The 25,193-nt window shown below is 36.6% G+C and overlaps 1 protein-coding gene across 1 annotated transcript in view; it reads left to right on the forward strand.

Moving 5' to 3' along the window:
• Positions 1–20,211: 20,211 nt before the first annotated feature.
• LOC120779906 (ATP-binding cassette sub-family D member) overlaps positions 20,212–25,193 on the forward strand; it is a 25,775-nt gene continuing 20,793 nt past the window's right edge. Inside the window, exon 1 of the mRNA XM_040112253.1 lies at positions 20,212–20,287. Within this exon, the coding sequence (XP_039968187.1) occupies positions 20,212–20,287 (76 nt within the window). The remainder of the gene's footprint in view (positions 20,288–25,193) is intronic.

Below are 25,193 nucleotides of genomic sequence, written 5' to 3' on the forward strand. Positions count from 1 at the left end.
TTCCTTATACTGCATAAACTTCGGTTTTAATTTGTTTAGAGCTCTGGAATGGGTCGTTTTTTGAAATCCAACGAATTAGATTGTCTTCTTTGGAGGTAGTTTTGCGAGGCCTAGGAGATCGCACCGTGGATTTAACTGTCCCAAATTAGTCAAAATGTTTAATTGCGTTATAAATGACCTTCCTTGAACACCCAAGCGTTTTTGCAATCTGGGTTACCGGCTGCCCTTCACTTCTTAACTTCACGATTATAGCCCGCTTTTATTCTATGCAACACAAACCTCTAGCCATATCTAATCAGTAAATTTGAATTTAAATTTAATTTAAAATCACAGTTTTTATAATAAATAATCTCCCACAACAAAATTTTTTGTGTTCGAAAATAAATATTTCTTAAAACTTTAAAAAACTTCGACAGTCTAAGAAGTGTGCTAAATATGTGTCCACTCACAAAAGCTGCTGATCGTTAAAAAATCCTTTTATTTACGGCAGTAGCAAAAACAAAGCGACGAAACTTTGAGATATTTTAATGTTGATTAAAGTTTCTATACTTGATCTTTCATCAAATAGTTTTCTGCTAACTCAAGCTAAGACTGTACTGGTTTGAAAATACAAACACATCGAAATATTATTTCAGCAAACGGTATTTCGTAGCAGTAAAAGTTCGGCAGCTGCAGTATTCTTCTTGATTTATTGGTTCACTTGAATAGAGGCACTTAGTTGGCTTACATCATTTGCGCAATAAAGGTGTGAAGCTAAATATTTTTTTTAAGCATTTATTGTGTTAAGTCGTAAACTTGTAAATTCGAATAAAATGGGAAAGCGGAAAAGTTTATCAGATCGAGAAAAAGGACAAATTAATATATTGACCTCTGAAGGACTTTCGAATCGCCAAATTGCCAAAAAGATTGGTCGAGGTCCAAATGTTGTTGATCATTATGTGAAAAAGAGTGCCTCTTACGGTAAGAACTACAAAGGTAGGACTGTGATGGCTTTAACACCAAAGGAAACCCGGAAAGTCCTTAGGATTGCATCCAATTCCGCACTTTCAACATCAAAAATTATAAAATTAGCTGATGTTGCAGCTAGCAAATCCACAGTTAGAAGGGCTATTCTGAAAGCACCACATTTGAAATATAAAAAATTAAAAAAAAAACCGCCTTTGAATAAACTTCGCAAGCAACGTCGCCTCGATTTTGCAAGTGACCACATGGCTTGGAATTCTGTCACAAACAACGACCCTGGTGAATAGAAAAAAGTTGTATTTAGTGACGAAAAGAAATTTAATCTGTATGGGCCGGATGGATACAATTACTATTTCCATGATTTAAGAAAGGTGGAGAAGTACTTGAGTCGCCATCACAGCCGTGAAAGTGGAGTTATGGTATGGGGAGCAATATCGTACTATGGCGCTATGGTACTATGGATGAATGTTTACTTTAGTATCTCATTTTGAAGAGGTTTTGCACAAAGGGGGAGGGGGCTGGGGGCTTGCTACCCCTTTCATTTGAAAGGTAATGAATGGAGCTTTTGAATAATAGCACCCTTCCCTCCCTAGGACCACGGGGGGCTCTAGGGCAGCCTCCTGAAAATGGTGTAAAATCGTAGTTTTTCCATACAATTTTCCCTAATTATTATAAAATGTATGTATTTTTACGCATAGAGTGACTCTATATTTAGTATTTTTATTATTTCAATGAATTAAAGTGGAAATCCACTTTATTTAAATAATAAAAACACTGAAAATTAAAAATTGTATATGTATCGGTAATACCAAGACAACCCAACCAGCCATTTATACAAGACCCTGAAAAGTGGGCAATATATTACGTCCATATAACGAAAATTTGGAATAAAAAATCGCGCGATTTTTTATTCAAAATTTTCATTATATTTTCAGTATAATATATTACATTGAAACAAGCGCCGCAGGCGAAAATTTGGAATAAAAAATCGCGCGATTTTTTATTCCAAATTTTCGTTATATGGACGTATTTCGTTAATACTTTCAACCTTCGATCCGAAACGAGTCCTATGTTAAGTAACCCAAATGTATATAAGACCTACCAATTTGATTCGTTGGGTTATTACTGTCTTCCTTTTGTGCTTATTTTCTTCGTCGTTTGACAGTTCATATTCAGTAATTTTGCTTACATTTCAAGGAACAGTATAACACGTAATTTAAAGCTTTTTTATTTATTAAATTGTACATAAAATTGCAACTTAAAATTCATAATTTATCATTAATTCAATTAAATATATTTCAAAGAATGTGTGTGTGTTAAATTGGTTAAATTTTTTGCAATCAGTGCAACAAAAACTTCAAAAGAAGGGAGCCATTGTTTGACCAAATGTGAAAATGTGCGTTTTTTGCTTACTTATATCTAAAACACAAGTTAACATTAAACAATAAGTTTACATTTAAACCAAAGTTTAATTCATTGGCTATCCGTGCTATATAAATGTAAAAAAATCCGTGCACGCATTTAAGAGGAATAAGCAGTGAAAATGAGATACTAAAATAAACCCAACCCCAACAATTAATTAAAACTAATGAAGTTCATAAATTTAGCTCACAGTGAAAGTGAGTCACATAAAATAAAAATAACATGGGGAAACTTTAGTATACCATCCCACGATTTCAGGGTTAAAAGTGGTATGGTTGGATAGGGCTGATGCTCCAGATTAAGAAAATATATAATTATAGCCGCCGAAAACTTTTAGTTTTCGAGATATTTGCGTTTTAAGTTGAAAATTTGGCTAATTTCAATTTGCAATTTCTCCATTTATAGTAACTTTTTCTTTCATATTATGCACTTTTTATACACTTACACTTCACTGCAATATTTCTACATATTTAGTTTATATTTATTGTTTAGATATTTGCTTAAAATACGAATTTTATATTTTACATAAATATTATTACACGCACAATAACAATAAGTGTTCTGTGTTGTTCCGGCTATAATTATATATTTTCTTAATCTGGAGCATCAGCCCTATCCAACCATACCATTTTTAACCCTGAAATCGTGGGATGGTATACTAAAGCCGACCCAATAACATAAATAAGACATTAATATTTTGTTGGACCACCTTTCGCAGAAATAACGACTTGCAGACGTCTGGGCATCGACTCCAACAATTTATATGTATTTGTGGATGGAATTCTGCGCCACTCCGCGTTTAAGGCATTCAAAAGGTCCTTGGTGGACGAAATCCTATGATTGCGGACATTCCGATCGGAAAGGACTCATAAATTTGCAATTATATTTAAGTCCGGAGACTGGTGGCACTTCTAATACATATGGACAATTGTACAATAACCATTCCCGCGCAACGAAAGATTTGTGCTTGGGGTCGTTGTCCTGATAAAAATCTCCTTCGATCCCCAGTTTTTCGACACTCGGCTTAAGGTTTTGACGCACTCGTCAACAACTCGGTATAAGGGAACTGTGGGACAGCATTTCAAACTCCTTACGTGCAGTTCCAACCGAAACCATTGGTTTTCGGAAAATGCAAAAGAACAGCTGGTACAACGAGGAGTGTCGTGTCGCAGCGGAGAGAAAACAGACTGCCTACCTCGCAACGTTACGATCGACCACAACACGTGCGAGATGGGATAGATACCGAGAGTTGAAAAGGGAAGCGAGACGCATTTGCAGACAGAAAAAGAAAGACGCTGAAATGCGTGAGTACGAAGAGCTTGATAAACTGGCCGACGGGGGAATGCTCGAAAATTCTACGAAAAAATGCGGCGGCTTACAGAAGGTTTCAAGACCGGAGCATACTCTTGTAGAACCCCCAAAGGTGATCTAGTGACCGATGCCCAGAGCATATTTAAATTTTGCAGGGAACACTTCTCCAGCCTGCTGAATGGCAGTGAACGCACTACGCCAGGAGAAAGCGAACCCGATTCCCCAATCGATGACGATGGAGCAGACGTTCCATTGCCCGACCATGAAGAAGTTCGAATAGCAATTGCCCGCCTGAAGAACAACAAAGCGGCAGTGGCCGAGGGATTGCCGGCCGAGCTATTCAAACACGGCGGCGAAGAACTGATAAGGAGCATGCATCAGCTTCTTTGTACAATATGGTCGGACGAAAGCATGCCCAATGATTGGAATTTAAGTGTGCTATGCCCAATCCATAAAAAAGGAGACCCCGCAATCTGCGCCAACTACCGTGGGATTAGCCTCCTCAACATCGCATATAAGGTTCTATCGAGCGTATTGTGTGAAAGATTAAAACCCACCGTCAACAAACTGATTGGACCTTATCAGTGTGTCTTTAGACCTGGAAAATCAACAACCGACCAGATATTCACCATGCGCCAAATATTGGAAAAGACCCGTGAATGGAGAATCGACACACACCATCTCTTCGTCGATTTCAAAGCTGCTTTCGACAGCACGAAATATATCTTGTCATCAAACAAACAGTCGTCGCGTTCGGGACTTGGCTTTCACGTCACTGTTGACAGTCATAACTTTGAAGTTGTAGATAATTTCGTCTATTTAGGAACCAGTATTAACACCACCAACAATGTCAGCCTGAAAATCCAACGCATGATTTCTCTTGCCAACAGGTGCTACTTCGGACTGAGTAGGCAATTGAAAAGTAAAGTCCTCTCTCGACGAACAAAAGCTAAACTCTATAGGTCGCTCATAATTCTCGTCCTGCTATATGGTGCAGAGGCTTGGGCGATGACAGCAACCGATGAGTCGACGTTGCGAGTTTTCGAGAGAAAAATTCTGCGAAAGATTTTTGGTCCTTTGCGCATTGGCCACGGCGAATATCGCATTCGATGGAATGATGAGCTGTACGAGATATACGACGACATTGACATAGTTCAGCGAATTAAAAGACAGCGGCTACGCTGGCCAGGTCATGTTGTCCGGATGGATGAAAACACTCCAGCTCTGAAAGTATTCGACGCAGTACCCGCCGGGGGAAGCAGAGGAAGAGGAAGACCTCCACTCCGTTGGAAAGACCAAGTAGAGAAGGACCTGGCTTCGCTTGGAATATCCAATTGGCGCCACGTAGCGAAAAGAAGAAACGACTGGTGCGCTGTTGTTAACTCGGCTATAATCGCGTAAGCGGTGTCTACGCCAATTAAGAAGAAGAAGAAGTTGCCGCTAGATTATAGTTTTAAAGATATTTGCATTTAAAGTTAAAAAATTGACAACTTTTAAAATGATAATTTGTATATTGTGAATAACTTTTTCATTTATATTATGCATTTTTCACTTAGTAACACTTCACTATAACGTTTCTGTATATTAATTTTATAATATTTATTGATAGTAGAATCCTTGGCAACCCTGGAGCGAAGTCAAGAGAACTGAAGTGTGATAGAATAATATTCAATAAATTCAAAATTTTAAAGATTTACAACAATTAAATTAAAAAACTTGTTTCTACACGGAATTGCATTTTACGTAGATTGCCTGGAAGTTAAAGTGCGGTGAGATGATCGAGTGGATAGGCTGTTGCACCTGCTAAAAGTTTTTTAGTGGATGTAAGGCTACCTATTTTCGTTTTCTTTTTTTCTTATTGGACTTTGACCAGCAAAAGGGAATCTCAAAACTCACTACCTAGTATAAGCTTTATTTATCTAATACAAGAACCAATTATATTTGCGTTATTTATAGTTAAGCTTTTACCTGTATTAGATCAGCCTAAAAGTATACACCGAAATTGGTAAATGTTTTATCTAATAGTTGCCACATAGTTTTTTTTATTAAATAATGGCTCATTATGAAAAATGTCCGAACGCCTCCACCTGGTGGTGGCAAAACATCTGAAAACCCAGAAACTACGGCAAATAAACTAAATCATTATGAAACAATTATAAACCAACAATCCAGGCAGTTGGAAACAATAGAGCAATTATGCGCCGAATTAAAGAAAGAGATAGCGTTTCTCAAAGCCGAAAGTCAAAACCTAAAAACAAAGAATTTAAGTCCTACAAATAACGAAATAAATGCTGAATTGTATGCAACAGATGAGGAACAGCTTGCCCGCGAAACATATTGGATTTTGAAAAAAAGGTCCAGTAAAAAAAGGAAAGCTGAACTATCTTCTCAGCTTGTGGTTCCAGCGACATCAAATACCATAAGAGAAGTCGGAAGAAATCAAACAGAAACTAAAATCTCATGACCTCCTACAATAATGATATCGGATGACTGTGAATACCAAAAAAAATATAAAATTACGAATGATGAGGCAAAAAAAGCATTTACTATTAAGCTTCTAAATAATAGTACATACAAAATCAATACATCAGACTCTGATGATTATAGAAAGTTAACCAAAACTCTGTCTACACAAAATTTACCGTGGGTTTCTTATGAAAATAAGTAATCTCGTCCAATTAAGGTAATAGTTAAAAATTTAAATCACTCAAACGAGCCAAAGGCTATATTATTAGACCTCCACAAGAAGGCATTCAAAGCAATAAACGCGGTCAACAAACTGAAGTGGAAAACGAAAGAGCCGTTAGATATGTTTCTTCTTACTTTCGATGCAAAAGAAAATATAAATAACATATATGCAATAAAAACCATATTGCATTCAGTTGTTGCCATTGAGGCCGTAAAGCAGTCAAAGCTCATACCACAATGCAAATTGTGTCAACCATATAGACATACTCAAAACTATTGTGGTAAGCAAGCAAGATGTGTGAAGTGTTCGGGAAAGCATAAGACCATAGAGAGTCAAAAACCTAATCACAATCAACCAAAATGTTGTTACTGTGGTGAGGCTCATCCTGCTAACTACAGAGGATGCGTAGTTGCGAAAGAACTGCAAAAGATTCGTGACCAAAGAACTGGTACAAAGAAGTACCAAAAGCCTCCCAAAAAACGCAATACGCCAACCAATGGCTGAAAATAAAGTTACAACAGCAAATGAGCTAACTTATTCGCAAGTTGTAAAAGAGAACACTTGTTCAAATGATGCTAGCATTCTTCAACAAATCTTAGAAAAGCTTACAAAACAAAATGAGTTTACCATGGCACTTGTGAAGAGGCTTCAGAAGCTTGAAAAAGCATTACAAAAAAATAAGTAAATATGACAAAATTCTTAAAAATTATGCTACGGAACGCAAACAGCCTTACTAAACACCAAAATGAGCTAGAAACAATACTCACTACTGAAAAAATTGACGTATGCTTAATATCTGAGACCCATTTTAGCAAGCAAACTTACCTAAAATTCAGAAACTTTGAAATGTATCATGCAATACATCCGAAGAATTGTGCACGCGGAGGAGCTGCTATTATAATAAGAAGCAACATAAAACACCACGAAGAAAACAGTATATCTACAGATGAATTTCAAGCAATAACGGTCACGATAGATAGCGACAACAACTTGTCCCTTACAGCAGTTTACAGTCCCCCAAAACATGAAATAAAATGTCATGGCTATCTAGAACTGATCAATAGCCATAAAAACCGGGTAATGGGTGGTGATTATAGCGCGAAACATACTCACTGGGGCTCGAGGCTTATAACCACAAAGGGCAGAGAGCTATTGAAAGCTCTTCAATTGTCTGGGTGCAGTATCATGTCTACTGGAACACCAACTTATTGGCCAACAGATCCACTTAAAACACCAGATCTTTTTGTTTTTTTATTACAAAACATATCTCCTCAAATTATATGTGCATAGAAAGACGTTTAGATATGACCTCTGACCATTCACCAGTATATTTAACACTACACGAAAGTGTTGTTATTAAGGAACCTCCACTTTCGCTAACAAATAAAAATACTGACTGGGAATACTTTAAGCAAATGCTATCCAATGTTGATAGTCACGTAAAAATAAGTTGTAATTCCGAGCTAGATAACGAAATCATGAATTTGACAAATACAATTCAATATGCAGCCTGGAGTAGCACGCCAACTAAAAGAAACGTCACAGCAGGTCATAAGTACACCAAAGAAATTAAAGAAATGGTAGCAGAAAAACGCCGATTACGCAGAAAGTGGCAACAAACAAGATCTCCATCCGACAAAAGTTGTCTTAATTGTGTAAAAATTTGTGTAAAAAACTTACCAATAAGATAAAGGCATTTAAAAATATAATGCTAAGCAATTATCTGAAAATCTAACGACCATAGGAACGATTATTCACTTTGGAAGTGTACAAAATAATTTTCTCGACCCGTAACTCAGCATCATCCAATCAGAAAAGCAGACCAGACAAGGGCCAAGAGCGATATCGAGAAAGCAAATGTTTTTTCGGCATACCTTGAAGGTGTCTTCAAACCATATGCCACATCCAATGCAGCAGAAATGGAAACTCATTCTTACGAAAATTATACCGAAATTCCTCTAATAACTAAAGATGAGGTATGTGAAGAAATAAAAAAATTGAAGTCTAAGATATCGCCTGGGTTTGATCTTATTACCAGTGAAATATTTAAACAGCCTTCTCACAACGTTATATGTAAAATTACTGCCATAATGAATGCTACCATAAATCTTCAATACGTATCCATTTATTGGAAAACTGCAGAGGTGATTATGTTCAATAAACCTGGTAAGCCACCGCATGAAATTACTTCGTATCGCCCCATATCTCTCCGGCCAATACTCTCAAAACTATTGGAAAAACTGTTTGCTGTGCGTATTAACAACATAATTGAAGAGAGGAAGCTGATACCAGCGCATCAGTTTGGGTTTCGAAAAAATCACTCCACTATTGACCAAGTACATAGAATAACTCGAGTCATTTGAAAATGCCTTCGAAGACAAAAAAGTTTGCTTGGCTGTTTTTCTCGATGTGTCTAAAGCCTTTAATAAAGTTTGCCATGGCGGACTCCTAAACAAAATTAAAATGCTTTTACCAAAAAAATATTACAATATTTTAAAATCATACCTTTCGAACCGTTTTTTTCGAATTAAACATGGAGATATGTACTCTGATTTAAAGGAAATAAAGGCTGGTGTTCCTCAGGGTAGTGTATTAGGACCCATTCTTTACCTACTCTTTACGTGCGATCTACCACCTGACGACAATTGTATTACAGCAACATTTGCAGATGATACTGCGGTTCTGTCTGTCGGCAAAACACAAACTGCATCAATTGCAAGATTGCAGGAACATTTAAACAAAATATTTGAATGGACAGCTAAATGGCGAATAAAATTCAACGAGACTAAATCAATACACATTGATTTCACATACAATACTAGATATATGCCTCTGTACTTAAACGGTGTGCAAATATCATATCATAATACCCCGAAATACCTAGGCATGACCCTGAACACAAAACTTAGATGGAGTGCACATGTCAAAAATAAAAAAGAAGAATTAGAAATAAAATTCAGAAACTTGTATTGGCTATCCACATATAACAAAATTCTAGTCTACAAGTTTGGACTTATGGGATACAACTTTGGGGCTGCTCAAGCCCTAGCATTGTGGCACAAGTCCAGCGATTTCAAAAGATTTTAAGATGCGCCGTCAATGCGCCTTGGTATGTTCGCAGTCACGATCTTGAACGCGATCTCGAAATTGACTCAGTTGCTGCATCAATTAAAAAATGTGCAAAGTCTCATATGGAAAGACTTTTCTGAACATGTGAACACTGAAGCCAGGGTTCTTGCCACTCAAAGTGAATGGAAAGAAAGGCTTAAGCGCAAAAAACCGTACCACCTCATACAGTAACCAGATTCTCTGCAATTTATACGCAGAGCACCATTAACTATTTTGTATTATCCAATAAGCAAAACAAATTGTTCCTTAGTTTATTTTATGTTAACTAGTTACAATGGCATTGGTTAAAAAAAAAATATTGAATATAAAGCTTTATTTTAATTATTTTGTTTTAGTTAAATTCACTGCATATGCCCAATAAGAATAGGGTTGCATACTAGCAAATAAATGGTATTGCCATATCTGCCTAGTTGTCAACAAAAGAAAATAAGCAAATACATAAATGGAAAACGCAAAAATCTTAAGCAATTTTTTATAAAAGAAAAAAAGTTGCAGAAAGGAGTTCTACGCGAAAGAACTCTGAACACCCCGGTGTTAGACCGACCAGGGTTATTTTTTTTGAAGCGCGGCCAAAGGCCGCCCACGCAAAAAGGAGTTCTACGCGAAAAAAAATTTATACACCCCGGTGTTGAGCCGACCAGGGTTATTTTTTTTTTGTGAAGCGCGGCCGAAGAAACGGAACACTTATTGTTATTGTGCGTGTAATAATATTTATGTAAAATATAAAATGCTTATTTTAAGCAAATATCTAAAATAATAATAAAAAAAACAATATGTAGAAATATTGTAGAGTAATGTAAGTGTATAAAAAGTGCATAATATGAAAGAAAAAGTTACTATAAATGAAGAAATTGCAAATTGAAATTAGCGAAATTTTCAACTTAAAATGCAAATATCTCGAAAACTAAAAGTTTGCGGCGGCTATAATTATGAATTTTCTTAATCTGGAGCATCAGCTCTATCCAACCATACCACTTTTAACCCTGGAATCGTGGGATGGTATATTAAAGCCGACCTCATATGGTAACACTAATTTTTTGCTTGTTTACAACCATTTTCTTATTTTATGAATAAATGGATTTTAACTAAATTTTAACGCTTCAAAAAAAATAACCCTGGTCGGTCTAACACCGGGGTGTTCAGAGTTCTTTCGCGTAAAACTCCTTTCTGCAACTTTTTTTCTTTTATAAAAAATTGCTTAAGATTTTTGCGTTTTCCATTTATGTATTTGCTTATTTTCTTTTGTTGACAACTAGGCAGATATGGCAATACCATTTATTTGCTAGTATGCAACCCTATTCTTATTGGGCATATGCAGTGAATTTAACTAAAACAAAATAATTAAAATAAAGCTTTATATTCAATATTTTTTTTTTAACCAATGCCATTGTAACTAGTTAACATAAAATAAACTAAGGAACAATTTGTTTTGCTTATTGGATAATACAAAATAGTTAATGGTGCTCTGCGTATAAATTGCAGAGAATCTAGTTACTGTATAAGGTGGTACGGTTTTTTGCGCTTAAGCCTTTCTTTCCATTCACTTCGAGTGACAAGAACCCTGGCTTCAGTGTTCACATGTTCAGAAAAGTCTTTCCATATGAGACTTTGCACATTTTTTAATTGATGCAGCAACTGAGTCAATTTCGAGATCGCGTTCAAGAACGTGACTGCGAACATACCAAGGCGCATTGACGGCGCATCTTAAAACTTTGTTTTGAAATCGCTGGACTTGTGCAACAATGCTAGGACTTGAGCAGCCCCAAAGTTGTATCCCATAAGTCCAAACTTGTAGACTAGAATTTTGTTATATGTGTTATATACAAGTTTCTGAATTTTATTTCTAATTCTTCTTTTTTATTTTTGACATGTGCACTCCATCTAAGTTTTGTGTTCAGGGTCATGCCTAGGTATTTCGCGGTATTATGACATGATATTTGCACACCGTTTAAGTACAGAGGCATATATCTAGTATTGTTGTATGTGAAATCAATGTGTATTGATTTAGTCTCGTTGAATTTTATTCGCCATTTAGCTGTCCATTCAAATATTTTGTTTAAATGTTCCTGCAATTTTGCAATTGATGCAGTTTGTGTTTTGCCGTCAGACAGAACCGCAGTATCATCTGCAAATGTTGCTGTAATACAATTGTCGTCAGGTGGTAGATCGCACGTAAAAAGTAGGTAAAGAATGGGTCCTAATACACTACCCTGAGGAACACCAGCCTTTATTTCCTTTAAATCAGAGTACATATCTCCATGTTTAATTCGGTCCGAAAGGTATGATTTTAAAATATTGTAATATTTTTTTGGTAAAAGCATTTTAATTTTGTTTAGGAGCCCGCCATGGCAAACTTTATCAAAGGCTTTAGACACATCGAGAAAAACGGCCGAGCAAATTTTTTTGTCTTCGAAGGCATTTTCAATGACTCGTGTTATTCTATGTACTTGTTCAATAGTGGAGTGATTTTTTCGAAAGCCAAACTGATGCGCTGGTATCAGCTCTTCAATTATGTTGTTAATACGCACAGCAAGCAGTTTTTCCAATAGTTTTGAGAGTATTGGCAGGAGAGATATGGGCCGATACGAAGTAATTTCATGCGCTGGCTTACCAGGTTTATTGAACATAATCACCTCTGCAGTTTTCCAGTAAATGGAAACGTATTGAAGATTTATGGTAGCATTGGCACAATTCCGATTTCTTTGGCGCCGCGATTTAAAGGTACCGTTGGAAAGAGGAAGTCCTCCTGATTAAAAAATATATAGGGTTATAGGTACCGCAAACGCTTAGTTTACGAGATATTCGACCTTAAAATTCAAAAATTCCCAAAATTCGAGCATTTCAACAAGCTATTTTACTGCATTAAACACACTTTACTCACATTTTTCACTTCGAATTAATTAATTTAAACTATAAACTTTTAAATAAATTCACATTTTACACTTTTAACAGTTTTTTTACCGAAGAACTCTTTATTTTAAAAATTACATTTTACACTCGTAGTGAACATCATGTGTGTGCTAAAATTACGACGAAATGGAGCGCTGCCATATGATAATAAGGAAATTCGCTGAAATGCCTTTTTTCCCAAAAATTCCTCTATCCATTCATATGGATATGTTCTTTATTTAATTTAATAAACAAATATTATATAATAATATTTAACCATTTTATAATGAAAACTCAAACTTTGTTTGAATATTAGTGCAAGATAACCAAAAAATATAACCACTTTATAATGAAACTCAATATATTTTTTTTATTTTAACGCAGAAAGGAGTACTATGCGAAAGTACTTCAGTGACCCTGGGTATTCGCTCGACCAGGGTTATTTTTTTAAAGCGCGGCCGAAGGCCGCCAACGCAGAAAGGAGTATTACGCGAAAGTACTTCAGTCACCACGGGTATTCGCTCGACCAGGGTTATTTTTTTAAAGCGCGGCCGAAGGCCGCCTACGCAAAAGGAGTACTACGCGAAAGTATTTCAGTCACCACGGGTATTCGCTCGAACAGGGTTATTTTTTTAAAGCGCGGCCGAAGGCCGCCATTGCAGAAATGAGTACTACGCGAAAGTACTTCAGTCACCCCGATATGATATAAATTTTACAATATTATTATAGATTTTTACTTATTTATTTTTATTAAACATAAATCGCATATTATAAATATACATACATATGTATGTATAGTATATATGTATACATATGTATATATACATGTGTATATGGAACAAGGTTTCACAACTCAATATTATAACTTGAAAACTGTTGGAAAGTATTTTTTATTATAATTAATATAGAAAAAAGAATCACGCAAAAGAACAAACAAAGAAAAATCGTTAAGAATCCTACAAATTCGGTGTTTGAGATGTGGCAACGCTCGTTTTCCTCATAATTGTAAACAATCTAGCCTTTGCAACGATGAGTGTTCTAAGTGATTTTTAAATTAATAAATATAGGTAAAATATTACAAAATAAAAGTGAAATGTGAACTTATTTCAATCTTTAAAGTGTATATTTAAATACAACAAGAGAAAAATGTGAAAAAATGTAGAGAAACATAGAGTAATAACATGTTTTCTTAGTGCAAACTTTTGAATCTTTAAACGTGAATATTTCAAAAAATATTAGTTATTTTTACATTATTTTTGGATATTCCTCCTCTGAAGAAGCTACCCTATCCGCACATACCCCATTTATATGTAAATTCGTCTTTTTAACCCGCCACCAAAGTAATCGGAATCGTGCCGCAGCATTCATTATGGCAGTAATTTTACATATAACGTTGTGAGAAGGCTGTTTAAATATTTCACTGGTAATATGATCAAACCCAGGCGATATCTTAGACTTCAATTTTTTTATTTCTTCACATACCTCATCTTTAGTTATTAGAGGAATTTCGGTATAATTTTCGTAAGAATGAGTTTCCATTTCTGCTGCATTGGATGTGGCATATGGTTTGAAGACACCTTCAAGGTATGCCGAAAAAGCATTTGCTTTCTCGATATCGCTCTTGGCCCTTATCAGGTCTGCTTTTCTGATTGGATGATGCTGAGTTACGGGTCGAGAAAATTATTTTGTACACTTCCAAAGTGAATAATCGTTCCTATGGTCGTTAGATTTTCAGATAATTGCTTAGCATTATATTTTTAAATGCCTTTATCTTATTGGTAAGTTTTTTACACAAATTTTTACACAATTAAGACAACTTTTGTCGGATGGAGATCTTGTTTGTTGCCACTTTCGGCGTAATCGTCGTTTTTCTGCTACCATTTCTTTAATTTCTTTGGTGTACTTATGACCTGCTGTGACGTTTCTTTTAGTTGGTGTGCTACTCCAGGCTGCATATTGAATTGTATTTGTCAAATTCATGATTTCGTTATCTAGCTCGGAATTACAACTTATTTTTACGTGACTATCAACATTGGATAGCATTTGCTTAAAGCATTCCCAGTCAGTATTTTTATTTGTTAGCGAAAGTGGAGGTTCCTTAATAACAACACTTTCGTGTAGTGTTAAATATACTGGTGAATGGTCAGAGGTCATATCTAAACGTCTTTCTATGCACATATAATTTGAGGAGATATGTTTTGTAATAAAAAAACAAAAAGATCTGGTGTTTTAAGTGGATCTGTTGGCCAATAAGTTGGTGTTCCAGTAGACATGATACTGCACCCAGACAATTGAAGAGCATTCAATAGCTCTCTGCCCTTTGTGGTTATAAGCCTCGAGCCCCAGTGAGTATGTTTCGCGCTATAATCACCACCCATTACCCGGTTTTTATGGCTATTGATCAGTTCTAGATAGCCATGACATTTTATTTCATGTTTTGGGGGACTGTAAACTGCTGTAAGGGACAAGTTGTTGTCGCTATCTATCGTGACCGTTATTGCTTGAAATTCATCTGTAGATATGCTGTTTTCTTCGTGGTGTTTTATGTTGCTTCTTATTATAATAGCAGCTCCTCCGCGTGCACAATTGTTCGGATGTATTGCATGATACATTTCAAAGTTTCTGAATTTTAGGTAAGTTTGCTTGCTAAAATGGGTCTCAGATATTAAGCATACGTCAATTTTTTCAGTAGTGAGTATTGTTTCTAGCTCATTTTGGTGTTTAGTAAGGCCGTTTGCGTTCCATAGCATAATTTTTAAGAATTTTGTCATATTTACTTATTTTTTTGTAATGCTTTTTCAAGCTTCTGAAGCCTCTTCACAAGTGCCATGGTAAACTCATTTTGTTTTGTAAGCTTTTCTAAGATTTGTTGAAGAATGCTAGCATCATTTGAACAAGTGTTCTCTTTTACAACTTGCGAATAAGTTAGCTCATTTGCTGTTGTAACTTTATTTTCAGCCATTGGTTGGCGTATTGCGTTTTTTGGAAGGCTTTTGGTATCTTTTACAACCGAGCTTTTAGGACGTGGATCGTTTTTCTTTGTACCAGTTCTTTGGTCACGAATCTTTTGCAGTTCTTTCGCAACTACGCATCCTCTGTAGTTAGCAGGATGAGCCTCACCACAGTTACAACATTTTGGTTGATTGTGATTAGGTTTTTGACTCTCTATGGTCTTATGCTTTCCCGAACACTTCACACATCTTGCTTGCTTACCACAATAGTTTTGAGTATGTCTATATGATTGACACAATTTGCATTGTGGTATGAGCTTTGACTGCTTTACGACCTCAATGGCAACAACCGAATGCAATATGGTTTTTATTGCATATATGTTATTTATATTTTCTTTTGCATCGAAAGTAAGAAGAAACATATCTAACGGCTCTTTCGTTTTCCACTTCAGTTTTTTGACTGCGTTTATTGCTTTGAATCCCTTCTTGTGGAGGTCTGATAATATAGCCTTTGGCTCGTTTGAGTGATTTAAATTTTTAACTATTACCTTAATTGGACGAGATTGCTTATTTTCATAAGAAAACCACGGTAAATTTTGTGTAGACAGAGTTTTGGTTAACTTTCTATAATCATCAGAGTCTGATGTATTGATTTTGTATGTATTATTATTTAGAAGCTTAATAGTAAATGCTTTTTTTGCCTCATCATTCGTAATTTTATATTTTTTCTGGTATTCACAGTCACCCGATATCATTATTGTAGGAGGTCGTGAGATTTTAGTTTCTGTTTGATTTCTTCCGACTTCTCTTATGGTATTTGATGTCGCTGGAACCACAAGCTGAGAAGATAGTTCAGCTTTCCTTTTTTTACTGGACCTTTTTTTCAAAATCCAATATGTTTCGCGGGCAAGCTGTTCCTCATCTGTTGCATACAATTCAGCATTTATTTCGTTATTTGTAGGACTTAAATTCTTTGTTTTTAGGTTTTGACTTTCGGCTTTGAGAAACGCTATCTCTTTCTTTAATTCGGCGCATAATTGCTCTATTGTTTCCAACTGCCTGGATTGTTGGTTTATAATTGTTTCATAATGATTTAGTTTATTTGCCGTAGTTTCTGGGTTTTCAGATGTTTTGCCACCACCAGGTGGAGGCGTTCGGACATTTTTCATAATGAGCCATTATTTAATAAAAAAAACTATGTGGCAACTATTAGATAAAACATTTACCAATTTCGGTGTATACTTTTAGGCTGATCTAATACAGGTAAAAGCTTAACTATAAATAACGCAAATATAATTGGTTCTTGTATTAGATAAATAAAGCTTATACTAGGTAGTGAGTTTTGAGATTCTCTTTTGCTGGTCAAAGTCCAATAAGAAAAAAAGAAAACGAAAATAGGTAGCCTTACATCCACTAAAAAACTTTTAGCAGGTGCAACAGCCTATCCACTCGATCATCTCACCGCACTTTAACTTCCAGGCAATCTACGTAAAATGCAATTCCGTATAGAAACAAAAACTTGTTAATTTAATTGTTGTAAATCTTTAAAATTTTGAATTTATTGAATATTATTCTATCACACTTCAATTCACTTGACTTCGCTCCAGGGTTGCCAAGGATACTACTATCAATAAATATTATAAAATTAATATACAGAAACGTTATAGTGAAGTGTTACTAAGTGAAAAATGCATAATATAAATGAAAAAGTTATTCACAATATACAAATTATCAATTTAAAAGTTGTCAACTTTTTAACTTTAAGTGCAAATATCTTTAAAACTATAAGTCAGCGGCAACTTCTTCTTCTTCTTAATTGGCGTAGACACCGCTTACGCGATTATAGCCGAGTTAACAACAGCGCGCCAGTCGTTTCTTCGCTACATTGCGCCAATTGGATATTCCAATCGAAGCCAGGTCCTTCTCCACTTGGTCTTTCCAACGGAGTGGAGGTCTTCCTCTTCCTCTGCTTTCCCCGGCGGGTACTGCGTCGAATACTTTCAGAGCTGGAGTGTTTTCATCCATCCGGACAACATGACCTGGCCAGCGTAGCCGCTGTCTTTTAATTCGCTGAACTATGTCAATGTCGTCGTATATCTCGTACAGCTCATCATTCCATCGAATGCGATATTCGCCGTGGCCAATGCGCAAAGGACCAAAAATCTTTCGCAGAATTTTTCTCTCGCCCAAGCGACCTATAGAGTTTAGCTTTTGTTCGTCGAGAGAGGACTTTCCTTTTCAATTGCCTACTCAGTCCGAAGTAGCACCTGCTGGCAAGAGAAATCATGCGTTGGATTTCCAGGCTGACATTGTTGTTGGTGTTAATACTGGTTCCTAAATAGACGAAATTATCTACAACTTCAAAGTTATGACTGTCAACAGTGACGTGAGTGCCAAGTCGCGAGTGCGACGACTGTTTGTTTGATGACAGGAGATATTTCGTTTTGCCCTCGTTCACTGCCAGACCCATTTTCTGTGCTTCCTTGTCCAGCCTGGAGAAAGCAGAACTAACGGCGCGGGTGTTGAGGCCGATAATATCAATATCATCGGCGTACGCCAGCAGCTGTACACTCTTATAGAAGATGGTACCTTCTCTATTTAGTTCTGCAGCTCGAACTATTTTCTCCAGAAGCAGGTTGAAGAAGTCACACGATAGGGAATCGCCTTGTCTGAAACGGCTCGGAGAGGTCCTTCCCGTTCCTGACAGAGCTTTTGGTGTTACTCAACGTCAGTTTACACAGCCGTATTAGTTTTGCGGGGATACTAAATTCAAACATCGCGGCATAAAGGCAGCTCCTTTTCGTGCTGTCGAAAGCAGCTTTGAAATCGACGATGAGGTGGTGTGTGTCGATTCTTCTTTCACGGGCCTTTTCCAAGATTCGGCGCATGGTGAATATCTGGTCGATTGTTGATTTTCCAGGTCTGAAGCCACACTGATAAGGTCCAATCAGTTTGTTGACGATGGGCTCTAATCTTTCACACAACACGCTCGATAGAACCTTATATGCGATGTTGAGGAGGCTAATCCCACGGTAGTTGGCGCAGATTGTTGGGTCTCCTTTTTTATGGATTGGGCATAGAACACTTAAATTCCAATCGTTGGGTATGCTTTCGTCCGACCATATTGTACAAAGAAGCTGATGCATGCTCCTTATAAGTTCTTCGCCGCCGTGTTTGAATAGCTCGGCCGGCAATCCGTCGGCCCCTGCCGCTTTGTTGTTCTTCAGGCGGGCAATTGCTATTCGAACTTCTTCATGGTCGGGCAATGGAACGTCTGCTCCATCGTCATCGATTGGGGAATCGGGTTCGCTTTCTCCTGGGGTTGTGCATTCACTGCCATTCAGCAGGCTGGAGAAGTGTTCCCTGCATAATTTAAGTATGCTCTGGGCATCGGTCACTAGATCACCTTTGGGGGTTCTACAGGAGTATGCTCCGGTCTTGAAACCTTCTGTAAGCCGCCGCATTTTTTCGTAGAATTTTCGAGCATTCCCCCGTCGGCCAGCTTATCAAGCTCTTCGTACTCACGCATTTCAGCGTCTTCCTTTTTCTGTCTTCAAATGCGTCTCGCTTCCCTTTTCAACTCTCGGTATCTATCCCATCTCGCAAGTGTTGTGTTCGATCGTAACGTTGCGAGGTAGGCAGTCTGTTTTCTCTCCGCTGCGACACGACACTCCTCGTTGTACCAGCTGTTCTTTTGCATTTTCCGAAAACCAATGGTTTCGGTTGGAACTGCACGTAAGGAGTTTGAAATGCCGTCCCACAGTTCCCTTATACCGAGTTGTTGACGAGTGCTCTCAGAGAGCAGGAGTTGAAGCCGAGTAGAAAATCGTTCTGCTGTCTGTTGTGATTGCAGCTTCTCGACGTCGAACCTTCCTTATGTTTGTTGACGTGCGTTTTTTGCTGCACAGAGGCGGGTGCGAATCTTGGCTGCAGCAAGATAGTGGTCCTAGTCGATCTTAGGACCTCGGAGCGTACGCACGTCTAGAACACTGGAGACGTGGGTTCAGTCTATCACAACATGATTGATCTGATTGATGTATTTTCTTGTGCTGGAAACTAGATAAATTAAATTAATAGAACAAAAAGCTTGTAATTATAAATATATACAATATGAGCGATGTTCATTTCACACAGCAGACTCATCAGTTTGTTAAAACTCAGCTTGTTCTTCGTCTGTTACCGTGTCGATTGACTTATAATTGATTTCTTCGCCGGGAAGTTTCAATTGAATTTGATCATTGAGTTTGTTAACGTCATCATTCTTTGGCTAAAAATGCGCGTTTATAAAGCCAATTCGAATTTTTGTAAATAATTATTAAATTTGGAAATACTTTTCGACAACAGCTTGAATATTTGGTTGCACTTGACAAAAATCCTGTGGAAAAGAAATGTCATTTGTTGTAGGATCAATTGGAATTTGGCCGTTCCTTATGTCTAAAAGTTGTTGCGAAAATGTTTGAGCAGATGAGTCTTGCTGTAAATAAACACGCATGTTCGTTGATAGTGTGATTTTCTCGACTCTCCTCCAAAGATATGAATATTTCAAACAAGCGTTTAGCTCATCTGCGGGAGTTGAACGCGGAATAACCGGCAAAGTTTGACGGAAGTCACCAGCAAGAAGAATAAGAGCACCTCCCATTAGTTTGTCATTTCCTCTAAAATCGCGCAGGGTCTTATCAAGCGCTTCGAGTTTATGGGCCATTGTACATTCGTCCCAAATTATAATTTTACACGTTTTGAGAACTTTATCCATACCAGAATTTTTGCCAATTTTGCAAGTTAGTGTTTCTGTTAGGTTTAAGTTTAAGGGAAGTTTGAGTGCTGAATGTGTAGTGCGTCCACCATCCAAGAGCGTTGATGCAATTCCTGATTATGCCACTGCGAGTGCAATCCATTTCTGCATTCGAATGGACGCCAGTATCAAATTCATCAGGTATGTTTTGCCTGTTCCCCCTGGTGTATCAAGAAAAAATATTCCGCCTATCTCGTTTGTTACACGCTGCATGATTTTGTCATAAGCATTTTTTTGATCCGGCATCAGTAGTTTTACATGAGTATCTACATAATGTTGTAACTGCTGCACATCGTAGAGCTGCTCTCTCATGAGATAACTGTCATCAATATTGTCTTTGGTTCTTATCAATGCTGGCATTCCAAGTTGACTAAGGACTTTGTTATTAATTGATAAGCATATATCCTCAATCAGTAGTAAAGCTTTGCTGAAAATATTGGCAGAGTACTCTTGGTTAGGATCAGTTACACGCGATTGCCTAAGAATATCTTCACTGAGAAACGGATACATTCGCGGGTATATACATTAACTACTGTGCCCAAAAGGTGACATTTGAATTTAAACTGCGCGCGTAGAAGGATTTGGGGAATTATTTTTAGGTTAGTAGTACTGTCAGTCATATTTATGTCAAATTTCATGTCAAAATATTCATTAGTGTTTGAGATACGTGTCGTTTTGTGAGCTGCTAAAAGTGAGTTTTTCGTTTTTTGCGATGTCGAAATTTGTTGAGCAAATTCTTTGCATTAAATTTTGTTTACGGAATCAATTTTCTGCTGCTGATACGTTGAGGATGGTGCAGAAAGCCTTTGGTGATGAGGCTATGTCTAAAAAAAATGGTGAGTTCCAAGCCGGCCGTAAACGTGTCGAAGACGAAGAGGGTCCAGGGCGACCATCAACCTCAACCGACGAAGCTTACGTTCAACAAATCAAAGATTTGGTGTTGAAAAACCGCCGATTAACAATTAGAGACCTTGCTGATGAAGTTGACATATCAAAAGGCTCAGCGAATACCATTTTGAAGGATGTTTTGGGCCTCAAGCGCGTAAAATCTCGACTGGTACCGAAAACTTTGAATTTTTTGGGAAAAAGGCGTCGCGTTGATGTATGTGAAACGATGCTTTCCGACTACCAGGGTGTCATGAAATGCATTATAACTGGCGATCAGACTTGGATCTATGCTTACGACCCCGAAACAACCGATCAATCGAGCGAATATCGTGCCAAAAGAGAGCCGAGACCAAAAAAATCGCGCCAAAGTCGCTCAAAAATCAAGGTCATGTTGACTGTTTTCTTCGATTATCGTGGTGTTGTGCATTAAGTATTCCTTCCAACCGGTCAAACAGTCAACAAGGAATATTATTTGAACGTTATGCGTCGTTTGCGTAACGCTATTCGCCTAAAAAGGTCGGAATTGTGGAAAGACAATTCTTGGTTTTTACACCACGATAATGCACCATCCCATACTGCCCTCGTAATTCGTGATCTTTTCGCCAAAAACTCAACCCATATCGTTCCGCAACCACCGTGTTCACCTGATCTGGCGCCGTGCGACTTCTGGCTGTTCACCAAGCTCAAAAGACCGCTCCGGGGACACCGTTTTTATACGATAGAGGAGATTCAAGCCGCAGCGAAGACGGAACTAAAGGCCATCCCGGAAAGTGACTACAACCAGTGTTTCGAAGATTGGAAAATCCGTTGGCATAAGTGCATTGCATCGGGAGGGGATTACTTTGAAGGGGATGAAATTGATTTGAAAGAATAAATAAAGAATTTTCAAAATAAATACAATGTCATTATTTTTTGGGCACAGTAGTATATATGGAAATACCTGGTATTCCTGTAATTACCTTGAATTACCTGGAATTGTAAACGCATCAGTAAACGGATACATTCGCGGCGCTACAACTTACCTGGAATTCCTAAAAATCCTTAATTATTTACTTTAATGTATTTCAGAATACTTCGATATACTCCATTGTACTTAAATATGTTTCATATTGGCATATGTATCCACAACGCATGTTTCAACACAAATTTGGGTTATAAAACAACAGAATATCATAATAGTAAATAAAAACTGTATTTGGCAGTTAAAAAAAAAAGTGCTCCGATCGTCACCAAACTTTATAGGATTACTCGTCAGGTCAATCTAAAAATTTCCTGAAAGCTTCATTGAAATTGGTCTAGCCGTTTCGGAGCCTACCCGGAACATACATACATACTTTATTTTTTATATATATATATATATATATATATATATGTAAAATAGAATAAAACAATATTTTTTGTAAACTTAATAAAACTGAAACTTGCTTTGTAAATCTTTTAAATAACAAACGAGCTAATTGTACAAAAATTAAGGAAAAACATAAGTAAACACATATAATTAAAGATGGAGCTATATATATATCAGGAAGAAACATTTTAAATGAAACAAAATTGAATAGAACGTTCTTAATAACCTTTGACACTACCGTAACTATAAGTACTAAAACATTCGAAACACCGCCCGAAAAATGTTTCATTTGCTTAGGGCAACTGAAACTGCATCTGAAAGTATAAACACAATGGCTACGACAGACTGCAGCGGCACGACAGTGAACTGAAAAGTCGTTGTTCATCTTACTACATGTACATTTTGAGACGCAACAACAACACAATGGCCGGCATGTACACAAAACAACGCAGTTGTCCATTTTGTATGTACACAATTTCGTTGTAGCCATACTAATACCTTTCACTTCAATGAAATTTTAATATTTTGTTCAAAGTGAAATTTTTTATGCAAAAAAATAAGTAAATAGGTCAATATTTTTGCTTTAAATTATCAATTGTTATTACAAATGATATAATAGAACTATAATATAGCTAGTTTATGCTTTTATTTGTAAAATATCATCAAGTTTGTTAGAGCTGTGTGAATAATTTTACATTTTACATATTAGTGGCATCACCACTCTACCTCCTTTTCTATCTTCCATTCTACTGTCAACTCTACTGTCGTCGTACTGTCGTTGGCAAAAATAGGAGGATATTGAAGTTAGCGAGAACGACAACTGTCGGCCTGCAGTCGCGTAGTCGTGCAGCTGTCAAAATAGCACTGCCCATAAGAACGTGTGTATTTTAATATTTGACAGATGTAGTTTGCAGTCTGTCGTAGCCATTGTGTTTACACTTTGAATCTGCACCTGCAGAGGACTTAATGCGCTCTATCCGCGGCTTAACCCTTCGTTGCATGGTTTAATTTTCGTGAGAATAAAAAAATTTTGAAATCAGATTCTTAATGTGGGCTATTATAAGATGACAAATTATAAATTTTATGGTTGCAATGTTTCTAGCGGTAGAATTACGTAACATTGCATATATGCAATATCATGCAGCAAACCTAATTAATTTACAAGGAACTTACTGTATGGATATGCTCTTTATTTTATTGAATAAAAGTGGACAGAAGTAAATTCATTACTTTTGCAATAAATGTAAATTTATTCGATATGTAAATTTTCGAAACAATGTCTTAATTTGCTGAAACATAAATTAATTTCAAAATATGCACGTATATCCGTCACAAATTTGCAAGTGACTCGAGTGTCCACCCATATTGGCCAGTGATCCACGTGGTCCAACCGTAATCCATTTTCAGTGATGGGGTCATTTTTCTGGTGTTTTCTTTAGAAATAAAGTATAAGGATCAAACTTATATGTGGCAAATATATACAATATTTTATCTTTAATCAAATATTTTTTGATAATTCTACATGGTATTACAGCTTTCCCCATTTTACAGTGCGTTTTACCTACTTTACCTACCTACAAACTGTCTGTGACTGTATTTCGTGTTTTTTTCCACTCGTTTATATAACAGCCAAGCATTTACTATAGCCGTGTCAACTAAACGATAAAAATATCGTATATACCACATCTTAAAGCGTATTTTAATTTTGTATCGGCCTATAAAGTAATCTAGCAAATTAACACCCCCATGAATTTGTTATACTTACTTAGATAGAACGTTTGTGCAAGCGACCGTTATTTTCTGGCCAAATTTCTTATCAACCAACTGTTCCCAGTGAGTAAATTTCACATTTGCATAGGTGGCAAAAGATGTGTAGTAATTACAAAAAAAAAACTTTTTATTTTTTTTGTGGGGGAAAATCCTTTAGTAATATTCTATTATAACTAAGTTGGGACTTGATCCCAAATCAATTTCTTCAGGAAGTCTATTGATGCTGTTGTTTTCTCGGCCAATAAATATTTCGAAGTTGTAAGTACATACATATATCCAGATATACCAGCCAAAACATACTACTTAGACGGTAGATACGTTCCTCAGAAATCCGTGTAAAAAAAGAGGCGTTTCCTATAGTAAAATGGGGGATACGTTCCATGTCATCTGATAACCGGTTACGATGAAATAAAGAACTATATTTACTTCGAAAAAACGTGCAAAAAAAGTTGAAGACTATAAAATTTGAGATGTGCATACAAATTGTATGTTCATATGGCATTTTGTTGAGCATTAGAACTTAATATACATAATTGATACAGGTGAAAAATTGGTAGAGCATGCAAAAAGCAAAAGAAATCTGTTAATCCAGAACTAAGAACAGAAAAATTAGAATAGAAATAAGGAACAAATATTTACATAGCTACATAATTATTCGTCGCTACTTGATAACAAGCGCAATTGTTAGCGACGAACTGGACTAAGGTCGGTATCATCGCTGGAGATATCCACTTCAGTAATGTAAATATCATGCGAACAAAATGTGTAGGAAAGAGTTATCGAATAAGGGGATTTCCCTGTTACTACTAAGTATGTTCATTTCAACAATGGTGCTAAGGGTAGTAAAAACAAACATAATTACAAACCGTAGTAGATTAAAAATTTTTTACAAAAAAAAGTTTTTCTCATCCGTGTAACTTCAAATCCGTGTAAAAAGAAACCCTGTAAAAGAAGAGTTGGGTGTAGTTTTTTATATTTTTTTTTCAAGGACTTTCAACTGCTGCCGACTACCTTCTTTAAAATTGTGTATTGATGGGCTTG

Source organism: Bactrocera tryoni, unplaced genomic scaffold, assembly GCF_016617805.1.
Source record: "Bactrocera tryoni isolate S06 unplaced genomic scaffold, CSIRO_BtryS06_freeze2 scaffold_11, whole genome shotgun sequence".
Lineage (NCBI taxonomy): Eukaryota > Metazoa > Arthropoda > Insecta > Diptera > Tephritidae > Bactrocera > Bactrocera tryoni.